The sequence below is a fragment of the Mus pahari genome, chromosome 13 (genome assembly GCF_900095145.1).
Source record: "Mus pahari chromosome 13, PAHARI_EIJ_v1.1, whole genome shotgun sequence".
Taxonomy (NCBI): Eukaryota; Metazoa; Chordata; class Mammalia; order Rodentia; family Muridae; genus Mus; species Mus pahari.
The window spans coordinates 71,122,592-71,140,150 of record NC_034602.1 but is presented as its reverse complement, the minus strand read 5'-3'; the positions used below and the strand labels follow the sequence as shown (position 1 = coordinate 71,140,150).

The 17,559-nt window shown below is 33.6% G+C and overlaps 1 protein-coding gene across 22 annotated transcripts in view; it reads right to left on the bottom strand.

Moving 5' to 3' along the window:
* Adgrl3 (adhesion G protein-coupled receptor L3) overlaps positions 1-17,559 on the bottom strand; it is a 777,100-nt gene that overhangs the window by 491,874 nt on the left and 267,667 nt on the right. For all 22 annotated transcript variants that reach the window (XM_029545394.1, XM_029545383.1, XM_029545393.1 and 19 more), the window contains one exon: positions 1,874-2,082. In XM_029545394.1, the coding sequence (XP_029401254.1) occupies positions 1,874-1,928 (55 nt within the window). In that variant the 5' untranslated portion in view covers positions 1,929-2,082. The remainder of the gene's footprint in view (positions 1-1,873; positions 2,083-17,559) is intronic.

Below are 17,559 nucleotides of genomic sequence, written 5' to 3'. Positions count from 1 at the left end.
TGTGTGTGTGTGTGTGTGTGTGTGTGTGTGTGTGTGTTTGTTTGCCTAAGTACTCAATCAGATAACAGACCCCAAAACAAAGACTCTTGACTTACGGCTTGTCCATGATTAGGGATTACCAGTACACAGGAAGTATATGTTTTAGAAAATTAAAAGTATAGGTTATGAAATGATGACATCCCTTACATCACTATTTCTGCAATTTTAACCAACCTCTAACATAGTAGTTTTACAGTGACTTTCTGAATATGAATTCATGTATATTAATATATGTACAATTATAATTCTTTCTGAGTATCAACATTAAATGAATTACCTCTCACGATCAGGTAATTCCACACTAATATAATTACTAAAACAAAAATAAATAATTGTGGGTCAGACATGATGTTAAAGGGAATTAATATGAAGACTTGTTCTATGGAGGTTGTTTATTTAATCCTCAAAATGATATAATAAATATTTTAGATTTTTAAGTAAAAAGTGTAATCTAAATGGCTTTATTTGTGTTGATAAGTAGAAAAAGAATCTGATTTTAAACGGCTTTTTTTCTTAATATTTATCACAAAACGTTAAGACTATATAAGAGCTGCATCAGTGCCTGGATTCAGAAAGCATTAATAAATGATTGATAAATCTCCCCTTTAAAAACAAGGGGTTTCTCTGAAGATTTTACTTGCATGTTAAAAGTTATTTCTGCCTTTTAGAGACTTCTTATAGCTGAGTATACCAAGTGCATTAACTTTAGAGGAACACTTCAAAAAACACAGAAGTTATTTTATCCCATTTACACAGACATCATGCAACACATGCTCCAGTTTTGAAATAAGGGCTAGACTCAGAGACACTTCTGTTACAATGGATTTCAATGGACCAATTAAAAACCCCAAGTTGCTATTGAAGATTCTTTTCAGGGGCCCACCACCCTGTAGTGTTGGGACACCCCTTAAGCACTGCCACAGAAAGCTGTGTCTTTTCACTTTGCTGTAAGAACCATGAGGCTACAGCGAGATTAACATTTTCATTTTAATGTAAATCCCATGTTAGGAGAAAACTTTAAACTGTAAAAGGGGACCTATATGAAAGTTGAAATTTGAGTTTAGCTTCTAGTGAAATTCAATAAATACTAAATTGTAAGTTGGACAAAATATAGGTTACCTTCCCATGTGGAATAAATACTTAATCTCGAAAAAAATTGTTTAAAGGTACGTATTTTCTAAATTCTTATAGTGAGCTAACTACCAGGATCTCTACATGAACAATGGCACATAGTCTATCATGAGTTTAATCAGTACTTTCTGTAAAATTATCATTTTATAAAAGTTGGCATGTTGTTCGTTTTATATTTATTTAAGAAGGTGTGTAGTGAGAACTACATGTTCCTAGTGAGAGATCACTTGGCATTTTGTGTTTAAAGGTTGTATATAGTAATAAACACCAATCAAAAACAAAGAATTGCTTCTTATGGGAAAGCAAATTCTCCTCTCTCCCAAATGCTCATTTTCCTAAATAAAAAAGGTTTTGAGTACAAAAAATGCAAACTAAATATATACTAAAGTGTGCTATTTATCATCTGGGCAATTTTTCCCATATCTTGGTAAATCAAAGCTTAAAATATGAAGGAGCTCTATTTAAAATGAAAAAAAAAAAAGTAGACAAATTTTTAGGTTGCTTTCAGATTTCAGTGGGGTCTTTAACTCCTACTGAAAAGCTATAAATATATAGCTCAGAGTATATATTTTGGTACTTACTGATATTAATATAAGGTAAGAAAAATCTACACTATCTCAAAGAGACGGTTTCAAAGAAAGGATCTGTTCTGAGTACACGTGACTGACATACTAACTAATCATGAGACATCAACAGAACTTACCATGAACTACAGGTGCTAAAAGCATCATGAGGATGAGCAGCTGAGGTGGCCACATGACTGTGTTCTCGGAGGAATGGCTGGTCTGAAGTGAAACCAAATCAATAGACTTCCGGCTCCTCTTCTGTACTCCAATATCAATGATTAAAAACCAAACACAAAAAGAAAGGAAAATTCCTCAAAAATAAACACTGATATCCCAAGTCAGACACCTGCAAAACAGAACAAAAGAAAAAAAGTAGTTAAGTGATGAAGATATTCACGGTAGTTTCTTGAATAATTCTTGTATTTAGTGTCTAAAACATAATTCCCTCTTCTTCATTTTAATGAGCAGAGACGTCATGAACAAAATGAATAAGCATTCTGAAAGACAGTACTTATGAATTTATTACCAGTTTATATCCCAGCCTCAAGCTTGTGTGAAATAATTCTGTCTCTACTGGACAAATTAATTTAAGTATTCTAATGTTAATATGCAATGCAGACTTAGGGGTTTGATTTGTGCAAATATTTTCCCTAAATAAAATATTCACTTAGTATTAGAATAAATATTTTCACTTATCACCATTTGTGTAGATTGTTTTTAAAAATAAGAGTTTTGAAACTCATGCTTTCTAAATATTGAGAACAACATTTTAAAATAATTTTATAATCTCATTGATTCAATATTTATGTGTATATTACTTTATTGTCTAATACCTCACTACTGATAATCAAGTTGAAGTATTGCCTAAATCACGATTTTTATGACTACATACCTAAACTTGTATTCTCTTTATGTTATTCTAAACACTCTTTGGTATTGTTATTGGTGTTTTCTTGGTTTTGCTTTGCTTTGCTTTATTTTTTGCTAGGAGGCCTTAGATTTTTCAGGCTGACGTCAAAATCATGATGCAGCTGAGGATAACCTTGAGTCTTTGATGCTCCAAATTCCACCTTTAAAAGTAGTGGTTATAGGCAACTGCATCCAGTAAAGAATTAAAATAAAACAGAAGAAACAACTAGACATCCAGTGGGTTGATAAAGCTCAACATCATGAGCTCACCCAATGAACTCACTTAACAGAGAGCACTAGTCACTGCTGAATTAGCCATGTCAATGTTTCCTACAGCTCTAGATAATGTGGGGCCCTGCAAAAGATGCTCACTGTGTATTTAGTACACTAAAACTTTACACCACTTTGCCAAACTAGACTGTTATGGTTGTCTCTTTTTAAACATTTGGTCAGATTTACATGAAAAAAAAAATATCGATCACAGTTTTTAGATTCATCACCCTTAAATCTATCAATCTACTACTACAAATTGAGTCTTTATTTTAAATTCCTGCACTTGTTTTCAGCCCTAATGATTAAAGCACATTTTCAAAGTTTTCAGATATGGAGTATAATACAAGAAAAGTATTTCAAAGGTTAGTTTTCAAAGTAAAGAGATTTACTGAAGAATGTGTTACAGGTTGGTTGAGCATCATTAATATGAAATTCCAAATTAAAAATGTTTCAAGCTCCCAAATTCTTTGAGCATTTCATGACACCAAAAGAGGGAAATCCTATACCACAATCAATATGGTAGTTTACCATCCGTGCACAGCAGAAAGAGAGCACTATACTAAGTTATCATAATACTGTAAGTACAAAATAGAGATGATGGATAATGGATTTTATGTTAGAACCTAGGTCCCATCCCCAAGCTAGCTCATTAGCATACACAAACATTCCTAAATCTATGGATATAAAATATTAAATAGAAAACACTTAGTTCTAAGAATTTTGAATAATACATATTTGAGTTTTACTGGGCCTTATTTTGCTAGATTCAAAAATAAAAAAAAAATTCTGAAATACCTGACTTCATCATGAGTCAAACCTTCAGATTTTTAAAATGTAATTGTAGTGCAGAAATTAGCATAGACTCGGGAACCAGCCACCTTATCTCAATCACTTGCCCTACTAGCATTTGCTAACCTTAAGTTAGCCTTTAATATTGTAGTGCCTCAGTTTTCCTGTACAATTAAGAGAATATTACTTAGTATGTTGGTATGAGTATAAATAACAAGTTTAACAACCTTCAAAAATGAATAAATGTATGTAATGGGTAGGATATAATAGGCATGATAAATGCCATATTGCTTCACATGTAATAACACAATACTTTAATTATTGAAAATACAGTGAAATTAATATATAATTAAGACAAAATGACCAGTATAAAATACACACAAAAATTTTAATGGCCAGGTTGATCATAATTGATATGCACATAAATACTTGTCTACTCTTTGAATATTTGCTCAAGAATGAAAATTTTATTTTTGTAGCTTTCACCTTATCAATAGCTCATCTAAACAAATTCATATATTTTTTTTTTAATATAAGGAACTTTGATTAAAACTTTTGGAAAACCTGTTCAAAAGCAACAAACAGAGAAAGATAAAGGATGTTGTGAGCCACATATCACAGCATGCGCTACGCCTATGAATTGCTAATGACTATTCCAGAGTTGTCAGCATACACAGCAGCCATGCATCACAATCCATGCCTTAAGGATAGATGTTTTGTGGGGCCTGGGGTGCCTTGGGACTGGGAGGTGGGGGCCAGTCTCAGTCCAGGAACAAGAGTATGTCCAAGTTCTGGAAATCTCGTTCTGAGATCTGCAGGAGTAAGATCATATCCCTGGGCTTGCATGAAATAGATCCAGTACCCTGCCTGACCACACTCACCCCACAGCCCCCAATCACCGCTCCCCAATGGTTTAAGTACCCTTTGTTTCCCCCATTAAAATGAGCTGCCTCATTGATGCTGCCTCTGTCTGATCTGTCCATGCTGTGTTCACTGCAGCCTGAGATCTCTTCACTCCAGGCAGGCGTTTCTTGCCTCACCTCCCCCATCAGAATCCACCAGCTGTGATCACACAGCTAAGTATGGTGAAGTGGAGCCTGAACGGTAACATATGATGTATTTGCCCCAAAATGTCTTCCCCAAGGTAATTGTCCCTGGAATAGCTGTTATCAATGGGAGTCCTACATAGTATTGTTAAGAAAAGGGATCGCGCAGCCAGGGGAAAAGCTGAAGATGATCACACGGGTCTCTCCCAGCACCATTCTATAAGATATTAATAGGTTTGATGGGAAAAGCACTGAGCTGAGGCAAACATGAGTCTTAAAAGAGTTAAGACCAAGTGAAACACTTTTTTTTTCCTGAGAGAAACTAACAATTTAGAAATTTGAAGCCTACAAATATCCATATTTTCAACACTAATACTATCTGCACCCAATTCTCAAATGTGCAAGTGGGTGCAGCCCTTTCTCACAGTAAAATAGCAAAGGCCTTGCAATTGGTGTCCCGTTGCTGCTCATACGGATTCCATAACACTAAGATTGCCCCGTGTAGCTTGGCTTTGAGAATTAAGAATTATCACAAGGTTCAAAGACTTTTCTCTTCTGTAAGTACTTGTTTGAGGACAATGGATAATATACAAAATAACTGCTAACAAAATTAAACTAGAAATAAGGACTTGAATGTTTTACTCATATATTTTTAAAAATAGTTCTATCCTCCTTTGAAGACTTATAAGGAACATGATCTAATCTCTTTTTTTTTTAATGCTTTAAAATAGTTAATACATTTGCGTATCTATGTGTACACTGAAACATTTTGTCACATTAAAACATTTGTTCACATTAAATGAGAAAAATGGTAGTGGGAAAATGAATGGTTTGGAATAAGGGCAAAATTAGAGATTATAAATGACAGCATATTGCAGAACTGTAGCCATGTGGCAGGAAGCTCAAAAAATATAATGTAGAAAGTCTACCACCATGGGATAGAGTGTTTCAAGGTTAACGCAAAGAAAAGTGAATTTAAATTAGTGGCATGGAATATGTCTATACATGAAATATAATTGGAAACTCTATCCTTACAACAAGGGCGAAGGATTTAAAGAGAGTACATTCTCTAAAATCATAGTTCTGCATACTGCTCAAAACTTTTCAAACTGATTTTAAACTTATACACCTGATTTTTAGTCCTAATATACATCTCTATACAGCTATTATGGATATCAGCAGATGTTGATATACTGAATCATTGAATTAATAAACCAATTGTATTTAGGTAAATCCAAATATGACACTACCAAAAATAATGGATTTTTCCAGATTTTTATAACATCTTGTCAGATGTCCAAAAGATACTAATACTGCTTTGCAGTTAATATACTATTTAAGGTTAAGAATATATTCATCAGCATTAATGAGACTTTTAGATAGGAAGGTATTATTATGAATTTGGCAGTGATACCTTATATTGATAGATATATATTTTATAACACATTCAACTCAAATATACTATGGCAGAAATAAAATTAGTCATATATATATATATATATATATATATATATATATATATATATATATATGACAAGAAAGACTGATGATAGTTTATTTTCTTTCATTTCTTCTAATAGTCCCAGTTTTCTTTTAAAAAATCATCTTGTCTACTATTGTAAAGGACAAAACATCAAAAACCAAAATTGAACCATAAGATGCAGCATAAGAGGAGGCCACTCTGTACATTTTGAAGGATGGAAGAATCAGCTTTTGGTCCAATTTATTGGATGTGTCAAATTGTCTACACTCTCTATACCTTATTGTTCATATCTGAATTCAATACTTATTTTACCATGTGGTCTAAGAATTAAGTAAAGCTAATATATATTAAGAACTTATAATGATTCCTGGAAAAAGTGACAATTCAATAAAGGAGAAAAGCCCTTGTTCTTACTTAATGATGGAATTTATGTTTGAAAGTTGAGTTATGAGTGGGAAATGAGATTACCCTTGAGTGTCAGGGAACTAGAAGGGCACTCGATATGAGTTGGGGAATTTCTGAGTGAAAAGGGGAATGGGATCAGAAGCTGCAATGGTTTTAGGTTAAATTGATCATGAAATGGAGAATAAAAAAAAAAGAGAGAGAAAAAAATTTCTTGAACAAGCAAGTCTCTAGATATCTGCCAGAATTAGTGTGATGGGACCTTTCAAATACAGATTATTTGGCTCCAAGAAGCATAAGAAATATCACTGTTATTGACAGTATTTTTTTCAGAGTTAAAGAAAATAATAAATCAGAAGAGAATATTTAAAAAGAACAGCCAAGGATGAGTAAAAAGACACAGAAAAAAAAATCATAAAATTGGAAAGGTGGAGAGAATATGAAGAAAGTCATGGCACTTTGGCTGATATTTGTAGTGTCTTCATTTTTCCTGGTAAGCTCTGACTACCTCCAGAGAGATCACAACAAGATAGCGAAATTCAATGAACTTCCAAGCTCATTCTCATTTCATTTATTTTCAACTTATTTTAATGTTAGAACTAATTTTAAAGTTACCTTAAGCATCCATTGGGCAAAGAAATGCCAACGTCTACATTTTTGAAATGGTTAACAAACAATGGGATGGTATGTTTAGATAAGAGATGCCTATCTCCATAATTACATTTTAAATAATTGCATTTTAATAATTATTTTTGTTAGGAAACAAAACATCTAGGATGGCAATGTGAATGAGAACTTTTCTTGACTAAAAGTCTGATTTAATTGTCTTTCTGACAGTGTTATGTTCTAGTAAATGTTTATCAATATTAGGAACAAATGTGAATTTAATGAATATTGCTATTTGGGGCTTTAGGGCAGTACATCTTTCATCCACAAAATAGACTGATATTTTCTACAGGATCACTTTCTTGTGGAAATGCCCTTGAGTTAACCTCTTTTAAAATCCTACAAAGCTCCAGGATGGCGATTATTTCCAAGAGAATCTGAATAAGATAAAGATCTGTCGCCATTGATATTTTTAACAAAAAATCAAAGCAACTAGTTTTAAACTAATGCTTCACCAATAACCTGTGTAAATATTATGGAAAATAATTCAATTATCAACAATCAGATAATTTAAAATGAAAAAGGATGGATGTCACATTATATACATAACGCTCAGTATAAATCCTTTGCTCTTTATAAATAAAAATATGGGGTCAGGAAGGTCACTCAGAGGTAAAGTGTAGGAAGTCAGGAAGTTCAATTCTCATATACAAAATGAACTCATAGATTCTCAATTTTTTTTCAGAATTTTGAGAGATATTCGAAAGAGAAAAATGATCATTTAATACTCAGACAAAAATATTAACTCCTTTGATGCATCATTTATAGTACTTTTTCTATGAGAAATACAAATCAAGAAAGCTATAGATGGAATATTCAAAATATAACAGAGAGCTGTTTCAAACAAATAAATCCATGTGAAATAGGAGCATGAACCAAAATTTGAAGTCGAGAAGACAGAAGTCCTCTAATGGGAACTAACTCACTTAATCCCTTCTTATTCTTCCATTCTTCTAAGAATATTCCACATACTCACTCACTAGTCTGAACTATAGAAAAGTACTGTTAGTCCCCTAATGTTCGCCTAGAAAGAGGCATTTGAATTCTATCTGCAAATGGGGAAACGGAGGGATGGAGCTGTTGTACTTAGTACGGTCATAACTTTTAAAACAAAACAAAAAAATTGTGCCTAGATTTGTGCCTGAAGAGTTCAGGCCCAAAGCTTGTTCTGTCCAGTTAAGCCCTGATGCAGCATCACGGCTAGTCAATAGGATGGAACATTCCACATATCATCATTGCTCTTAATTTACATGTTGCCATGTAAGAAAAAGATAAGAAACTAAACAAGGAGATAAACAATCTGCTTCTTAGAATCATATAAGTACAGAGCCTCAATAATTTTTCTACTGTATAACTGCCATCTGACACGAGCCATGTACAGTGCTCATTTTCACAGACACTAGCTACCAATGACCTACTGTATTCATGTTTTCTCTGAATGAGTGTGGAGCAAGACCAATGGCTACATTGCTAGAGAATCTAGAAACTATTATCTTGGAAATCTTCAAGAGCAAAGTAAAGTACTTCATAAGTTATAGAAAAACTTACAACAGCAGTGTTCAATTAAGTCTTGAAAGAATTTTAAAATGTATCAATATAATTTCAGTGGCCATGACATTATTTCCGTTATTAAAATCCTACAATAGAAACTAAAAATATTTCATGCCTTATGAAAGATAAGGAAAGTATATTCCACATCTCTTATACAGAAACTTCAGAGGTTTAACCATTAATAGGTAATTGCTCTCTCTCTGTGTGTGTGTGTGTGTGTGTGTGTGTGTGCTTGTATGTAGTTGTGTGTGTGTTTGTGTACAAATATGTATGTGTGTATGTGCATGTGTATATGTGTATAGTACATGTTTCTGTGTGTACATGTATGTGTGTATGTCTCACTCTATCTATGCATGTGTGTTTGATGTATGTTCATGTGTATCTATGTGTCTGTATATGTGCATGTTTGTATGTGTATAGGTGGGCACATGAGTGCATGTACGCATGTGCGTGTGTCTGCGTATCTAAAGATTGATTATGATTAGGAAGGACTGTCCCTGCTCAGGGATGAGTTTCACTTTTGGCAATTTTGTACATAATTACCTGCTTAACAGCTATGACATAATATCCAAACCATTTGTGCCACAAGCACAACTACAGCGTTTGATTCAAAGCCAACATAATCTTATTTCCTCCCAACGAACTTCTAAATACTATCATTGTCAATGTAACTGATACCGTAATGAAGATTGGTAAAACATCATCTCCTTTTCGGGAGACAAAAACCTGCAAAACGGATAGCAAGACCCATGTCCATCTACAGTGACATGCTTTTGTAAATTGAGAAAAAGGAGCAAGTCATTTCTACAACAATTTTCCTAAAATCAATTACAGTTCTAAATGAATTAACATCACAATCCAAAAAGTAAGATGTACAAAACTGGAGAAACTGCTGTCAAATCCACTGCATTTCAACTCCTCATAGGTAAGAATACATATACTATCTGTTAAGATTTTCAAGAGAAAGAGGAATAGAAGGGAAGGAACAGCTCTTGAGAGTATGACTTGGCCCCAGTTACCCTGTGTTTCAGTTACCATTTTCAGTCAGTACTAAATATCTTCTTCACATAAACAACTTGAATTTTAAACATCGACTTCACATTTTACAAATTTCCAATAAGTTGTTTTTCAAAATGGATGCTGTGTGTGTGTATCTATCTATCTATCTATCTATCTATCTATCTATCTATCTATCTATCTATCTATCTATCTATCTATCTATTATCTATCTATCTACTCCCTAACTCTCCCATCACAGTTTTGAACTTCTGATCTTTTTTTGTCATAGCATTTCAAGTAGCTAGAATTCTAGGTCTGTGTCACCTTCAATTACTAGGAAATTCTTAGGAAAGTATATCAAAGTCCAATGACAGTTACTTGACAATCTTTGTACTGGAGAAGAAAGGAGCATGTGTATGACATATTTAAAATACTCTGTTCTTCAAGTTATGAAGACAATGTGTCATGTTTTGTGAATCACAACACTGTACAGGCAATCTTACTATAAACAATTCACTACAGTTAGCATGCAGTAGCAACCAAGCAAGTAAGGAAATACATCTCTGGAAATTATCTCATCTAAGCCAGGAGCCCCAAGACAGGTCTCAATTAAACACCTCTGTTAATGGCCCATTATGGAATATCAATGCCTAAAATACCTACAGGGAGCCAGGGACCTTGACAGTCAACAGAGAATTTCTAAGGTTGTATCATATGATGCAATATTTCTGCTTCATTGATTTGACTTAGAGTTTATTTAATACATATTTTTGGTCTTACTGATAAAAATTAGCAGAGCAATGTGTACCAGGACACTGTTTTCAACCAAGTGCATCAAACCATTTTGTAGTAATTAATAATTAAAATTTAGAAACAACTAATAAATTCAAAAGTGATCATTTTACACAAGATAGGATTTAAGACAGCTGCGTAAGAGCTCCCAGAGGATGAGCTGCCAACCAAAGAGAATCCACATGTGCTGTTCATGGCCCCTGTCACATATGTAGCAGAGGGCTGCTTTGTTTGGCCTTAGTGGGAGAGGATGGGCATAATCCTGTAGAAATGTGATGCCCCAGGGTGGGGGCACACCAGGGAAGGGTGCACCCTATCAGAGGTGAAGGTGAGGTGGGTGGCGGGAAGAACTCTGCCCATGTGGACCAGGAGGGGTGCAATATTCAGCATGTATATAAAAAATAATTAATTAATAAAACAAAAACAAAAAGATAGTTGCCTGGCTATCAATCTATGTTTTTTTAGATAAAAAGCCAATACTAAATATAAAGTAATTATTTCAAGTCTTTAAATATTAATATTTCTTTTCAAATATATAAGGATTCATATCTAATATATACAATTCGGTACAAACCATGAAGACCATGAAAGTTATTTCTGCTTAGGTTTCTTTCACTCACGATAATAATATAAAGAACATTTGAGGAAGAGATACTGGCATTGCAGATTTTGGGAGAAGCAACCCAGTTATATTGCTCAAAATTTGCCTTTGACTCTTAAGAGGGTAATTTAGATGCAGAATAGAAAAGACAATGTAAATAGATCTCCATGTGAGACCATGCTTGCTCTGTTTCTCTTGCTTCTGTCTGGACAGAAGTTGACCAGCAGCAACATTAGAACATACATCCAAAGAACTAAGACCCAGGAATACTGCTGCACAACTTTTGGGAAAACAGCATGTCAAAATACAAAGAGAGTATGTCACAGTTCCTAAAATGGTACATCCTGAAGAGAAAAAATTCTGTATATTGGTTTGGACAATATATTAGAAAAAATGTATTTAGTAAAGGAAAATACACCAGGCCATTTTATATGGTCATTATTGAAACATTTTACGATAAAACACAGGATTGCCATAAGTACACTAGCTTGTATATATGTGTATGTTTATATATGCTTAATATAAATCCACATGTAACCACAAAGGATGGCATAAGCTCATTTATTACAACAATCATATTTTATCAAATAAACTGTGAAACTTCAATGTTAAACAAAAAAAGTATGCATGAACGTTTATAATCTAGGGTCATCATTCTCTAAAAGTGTACCTTCTGTATTTGATTGTGTACTTTATATTAGCAGAGTCAATTAATACCAAACATTTGCCATTCATTCCATTTACAAAAGTAGGGTGAACGATTCCTGGAGACACGTAATATTACTATACTCTTTATGCTATTTTCGTAAACAAATAATTTAAGTATAGTGTTTTGATTTGAGACCAAAGATGTTTGGCTAATGAACGGACTAGGAAGTAAAAAGATAAGCCAGTCTTATTCAGGGTTATAGGAAAGGGCATGAAGAGCTTAGCACAAATGTAGACACACACGCTTCACCTACAGATCTTTGTACCTCCCACTTTGATTACCTATCCTATTCAAAGAATATAAAACTTGGGGATTGCAGTGAACTTCTCTGACTTAGTATAGATCATATAGTGATGGCTACTGCCAGTTTATACAGTATGCTATATGGTTTTCTCATGTTACATCAGACTCAATTCAGTCTGAGCATGATCTCATTTAAAATTAAATCTGTGCAAGTGAAATGAGGAAATAAAGCTTGAAAAGTATCTGAAAAAAAAAAAAAAAAAAAAAAAAAAGACTATCCAAAGCACTTCGACAAAGATTACAGTTAAGAAAACTTCGGGAAACTCTCTCATAAAATTTTACTTTCTTAATTAAAACATTTCCTAAAATGGTTTAATTGCTTCAGTTTATCAAATGACGCTGTTTTTGATACTTGAAAAAAAGGCTTGTTTTTTCATCCTTTGGTAAGACTGCTTTATGGGACACAGTTTAGGAAACACATTGGTGTTTCTGTAAGTACATCGTTTCTTTCCTCAGTTTTCTCAGCAGTTCTGTGAATCATAAGGACAATTCAGGAACACCTAGCCTCCAACATAACCCCAGTTGCCAACCCGTACAGGAAGATATATGTTGTCATTGTTTATCGCTTGACTCCAGCTAGAAACTAAGCAAGGGAACACAGATTGACTGTGATGGAAAAATCTATCAGACACAGCCAGCTGGCAGATTAACACAAGTGGGAGAGCTGGACCTTTTAAGCTAATATTGAACTATCCCCAAAATTTATTTCATAGGGATGACAGATTGAGGATCTTGAAAAGTATTGAAACTGTTGTTGTTTTAGAACCTTTTTTAAAAATACTGTGGCTATTTATATGTGCTAATTTATATCTTGTATCTCTTTTAAAATAAACATTTATAGCTTCTGGTTTGGGTTTTATTAACATGTCAAACCGGAAAGAATAAGATAACAGTATGTAAATCAATCAAAAGGAACAATTCTCCTTTCAATTAGACATTATTTTAATGACATTTTATAGTAAAATATTTTCTGAATTATTCAAGACACCTGCAATTTGAAATAAAATATATCCCTGCCCTTATAAAGAATTACCACAATATTACATTTCAGTATTATGCATGTAGCATGACTAGGCCTAATAAGCATTAGGACATGTAATTTTTCCTTTCTAAACCTGACATTAATAAATTAAGGGTGATAACTTTATTTTATGTAAGAATAGGATTATCATTTTATCTATAAAACAAAATTGTGACATCTAAAATGAAACACATTAAGTTTTATTCTTTTTTACTATTATTGAAAATGCATATTATATAACATCTTGCATGATAGTTAAATAAGGACATTTTATAAGGTCTTTATAAAAGGAATTTATTTTTCCTTAAAATTATACTCTATCCAAAGCATAAAGATCTACATTTAATTTATTTATTTTATTTAATGACTTCTCAATATATTGCCCTGTGCATTATTTTTCTCAAGAATCTACAGTGGTTTTTCCCCCACCTGAAAGTCATGCACAGTTTGTGGTGTTTTCTGTTAGCCTTTTAGAATGAGCCAATTTTGAGCTGTTTTCCTCCAGCTCTTATTTTACATATGAAGACACTCACACAACATACAACCAGTACACGCATCATGAATACCCTATAATGCTGTCAGAGCACAGTCACTTTTATGCTTTATTCTTTTCCTATCTAAAATTGTTTTTATATGTTCACTGTGTCACCACAACTTTGAATCAATAGGTCTGCTTGTGGACGTTGTACATCGTGGTGCGGAGCCTAGTGCGCACCACGATGTACAACGTCCACAAGCAGCTGTCAGAGCACAGTCACTTTTATGCTTTATTCTTTTCCTATCTAAAATTGTTTTTATATGTTCACTGTGTCACCACAACTTTGAATCAATAGGTAATTTTATTCAGGATGAAGAGATGCATGAAATGTTTCAGAAATGCCCTGCCTTTGAATTAATTAGGTCATTGTAGTAATTAAGGTATTGACAATTATACACTATGAGACCCTGGAATCCTGAAACCAATGAAGGTTATTATTTCAGCCATTAAATTACTAGTGAGGTGTTGGTTACATTTTAATTTTATGATTGCATATATTAGTATTAATAATTAAAAAATTCTCAGTTAATAAGCTGGTATTCTTTATACTTACTGTGACTAAAATTATACAAAAGTGGAATCAATTTATATATTTATGCAATACATATCTGTCTATGTAATAAGAGAAAAGAATTTCTCAATTTGAAGTGGGACATGGAAGGTGTTGGAAGAGAGATATTTGGGAATGGCTGGAGAAAGTAATGTAATTCTATTTCAATTAAAAATATATTTATAAATAGAAAATAAAAATGTTTTGACCTTTACTAAAACATAATTGTGAATTGTATTTACATTTTTCTGATGACTTGTTATATCATGAACCATCTCATATAGGTTTGACCATATATCTTCTTCTGAAATATCTACATAGGGTTTGAGATAATTTTAAAAGCCAGTTTACTTGGTAGGGTTTTTTTTTTTTTTTTTTTTTTTATGGTTTGTTTTGTTTTACTGAGGAAGGGTCCTGTGTAATCCATGCTTGGCTCAGAGATTGCTACATAACCCAAAATGTCCTAACACTTGTGATCTTCATGTCCACATCATTACTGGTTCAATTGCATGCATGTATTACCATGCCTATCTAATCAGTTACTGTTGCTAGTCAGTTACATGACTTCCTGGTGTGTTTGGACAATAAAGGATGGAGAAATAAAATACGATGGGGCTAAAGTGGTTTTTCAGCATGCAAGAACAGTTATGGCCTGTGCAGAGTAACTGGATTTGCTTTCCAACACCAGAGTTTCAGAGTGCCATATTGAATTCCCAAAACATTTCAGAGACTCAGAAGAAGACAGAAAGAGGAAGCCAAAAGGCAAAGGGAATGGAGGCCAGGAGACCATCAAGGTTCCTCATGAGTAAGACACCTGACCAAAGAGAGACGTTTGCTTTAATTCTAATTCTATATTTAATTAAAATATACATTTTATAGCTCATTAGACCAAAAGCATCCATTAGCGTCTCAGAAACATGAGCTCTCCTTTCTAGTTTCCCTTTCCCTCTGGCTTTGCTATTTCACTGTGATCCAGTGAGAAAGCGAAGGTGTAGTGACATTGTTACCAGAATCTTGCTGACATCACTAGAGACAGGTTTACACAAATTGCATTCGGTGTGAGCTTGTGAACTTTAAAATTAAACAAAGATCTAAATATTTCAAGAAGAAAAAAAGTAGCATTCATCCTTTTGGTCTAAAGGTATCCTCAATGACCATAAAAATTATTCTGACATACATCAACATTTTACAGGCTATGGGAGACTGTTCCAAATGAAAGTGATTATTATTTTATGTTCTATTCTCCATGCAAATTTATAAGGAAATAAAAATGAAACATGCGACTTCAGACATTTTATGGAGAAATTAACTAAAATAGTTTAATATATGTAAAAAGTACAAAGTCCATATTTGGATAATTATGATCTGTCAGAGTAATGAAAACCCTTAAAACCTTTGAGTCTTTTTTATAAGACAAGTAATGTAATATATTAAGCATTAGAAGGTAACTAGTGTTTCATCACTTCTTCAGTAGACATATATGAGTACACACTATGCCAGAATTAAGTTCTTTAAAATAACAAACATAAAAAAGTTTTATAATATTAAGTCTGGAGATAAAACCCTTCACCCCCAAATATATAGTAAGGCATGTTGTAATTATGACCAGTACCTGAAATTCCCTAATCCCAGTGAGGAGAGATTTGTGTTAAAATGTACTCATCTCTAAGCCTCTGCATCAGGGTCCTAGACACATTTCTAGCCAGGGCTGTACTAGCCAATGACTGAGATCATCTGAAGAAAACTGCAAACTGCAGCTGGAAAGCAATTTCTCCTACTTTGAGCTAAAGGATACATAGTTTTAAGTTCCTCATCTCATGACATTCTGGACTAAGTACACTGATCCTGAGATTTATTTTACAGGAGGTTAGTACCTTTGCAGAAGAAACACCAAGTTATCAATTGTGTGCAGTCACGTTCATATATGTGTATCACTGATAACTTATAGAAAGTGCTACTGTTTTTGAAATATAAATACTGCTACATAATGGAAGCAGAAAACAACAAGACAATACAGCTTGATGGCTTGTACCATTCTCCCTGGGACTGCAGCATTATGCCTTGTAATGAGCCACCTTTACCTGCAAACAACTAGAACAGCATCAAGAAGTCCCTGAAATGGACTAGATTTACAAGGCCCCTCCCTAGAATAATTAAATTAAATTAAATTAAATTAAATAAAGACTGCTGAGTCACTCTCAGACTAACAATGCTACAAAGAAAACTCTAAGACCAGACCAGATGGTGGGAAGAAGCTGAAATCTGCTCAGCTGCCTGGAAGGGATTCCTGTTAACTGAGGCACCTGGAAAGGATACTCTCCAACCTGGTGAGCTGCCTGCAGTCTAGAGTGGGCTTTGGTGAAATTTCTGCTCCTGTAATTCCTCACCCGTATATTTAATAACAAAATAAAACTAGCTCATTTATCAAATTAGACTCTGGTAGTATACATACTTTGGTTTGTCAAGGGCTTCCTATCTGGCATGGTGTTCTGCTGCATTTCCCCAAGAAAAGTCTTGTCACACAACACCTGGCCACACTGTCAAATCAAACCAGACCCACGAATAGGCATGATATAACAAGAACAATTAATTGTTTCTGAGACAGCTGACTTTTGTGATGTGAGATCTTGTATGGTGGCACAAACAATAGGTGCAATGAAATTTAGCTGTCATGAAGCTGAAACTGTCTGAGAAACTATGACTATAGAAATTTCTACAAATAGAATTTAATTGGGCATACTACTGCATGCCTTTAATACAGCACTCAGAAGGCAGAGATAGGTGGATTTCTATGAGTCTGGCTTCTGTAGCAAGTTTTACACTCCATTGTAAGACCATGTTTCAAATAAAATAACAATAACAACAGAATCCCTAAATTGTATCAGAAATATATAACTATATGATAAATTCTCAAACTTCGAAGAGAAAATTTTTGAATAATATATTTTTGTTTATATCTACAAATCATTTCAATGGCTTCACTGAGTTAAATTGCTTCGTGGAAAAGATTGGGAAAGGAATAAAAGATGGAATGAAATAGGTATTACAGAACCATTTCACTTATAAAGTATCAGTATATGAGATTATATGTACTGACTAGTTTTGTGTCAACTTGACACAGCTGGAGTTATCACAGAGAAAGGAGCTTCAGTTGGGGAAATGCCCCCATGAGATCCAGCTGTGGGGCATTT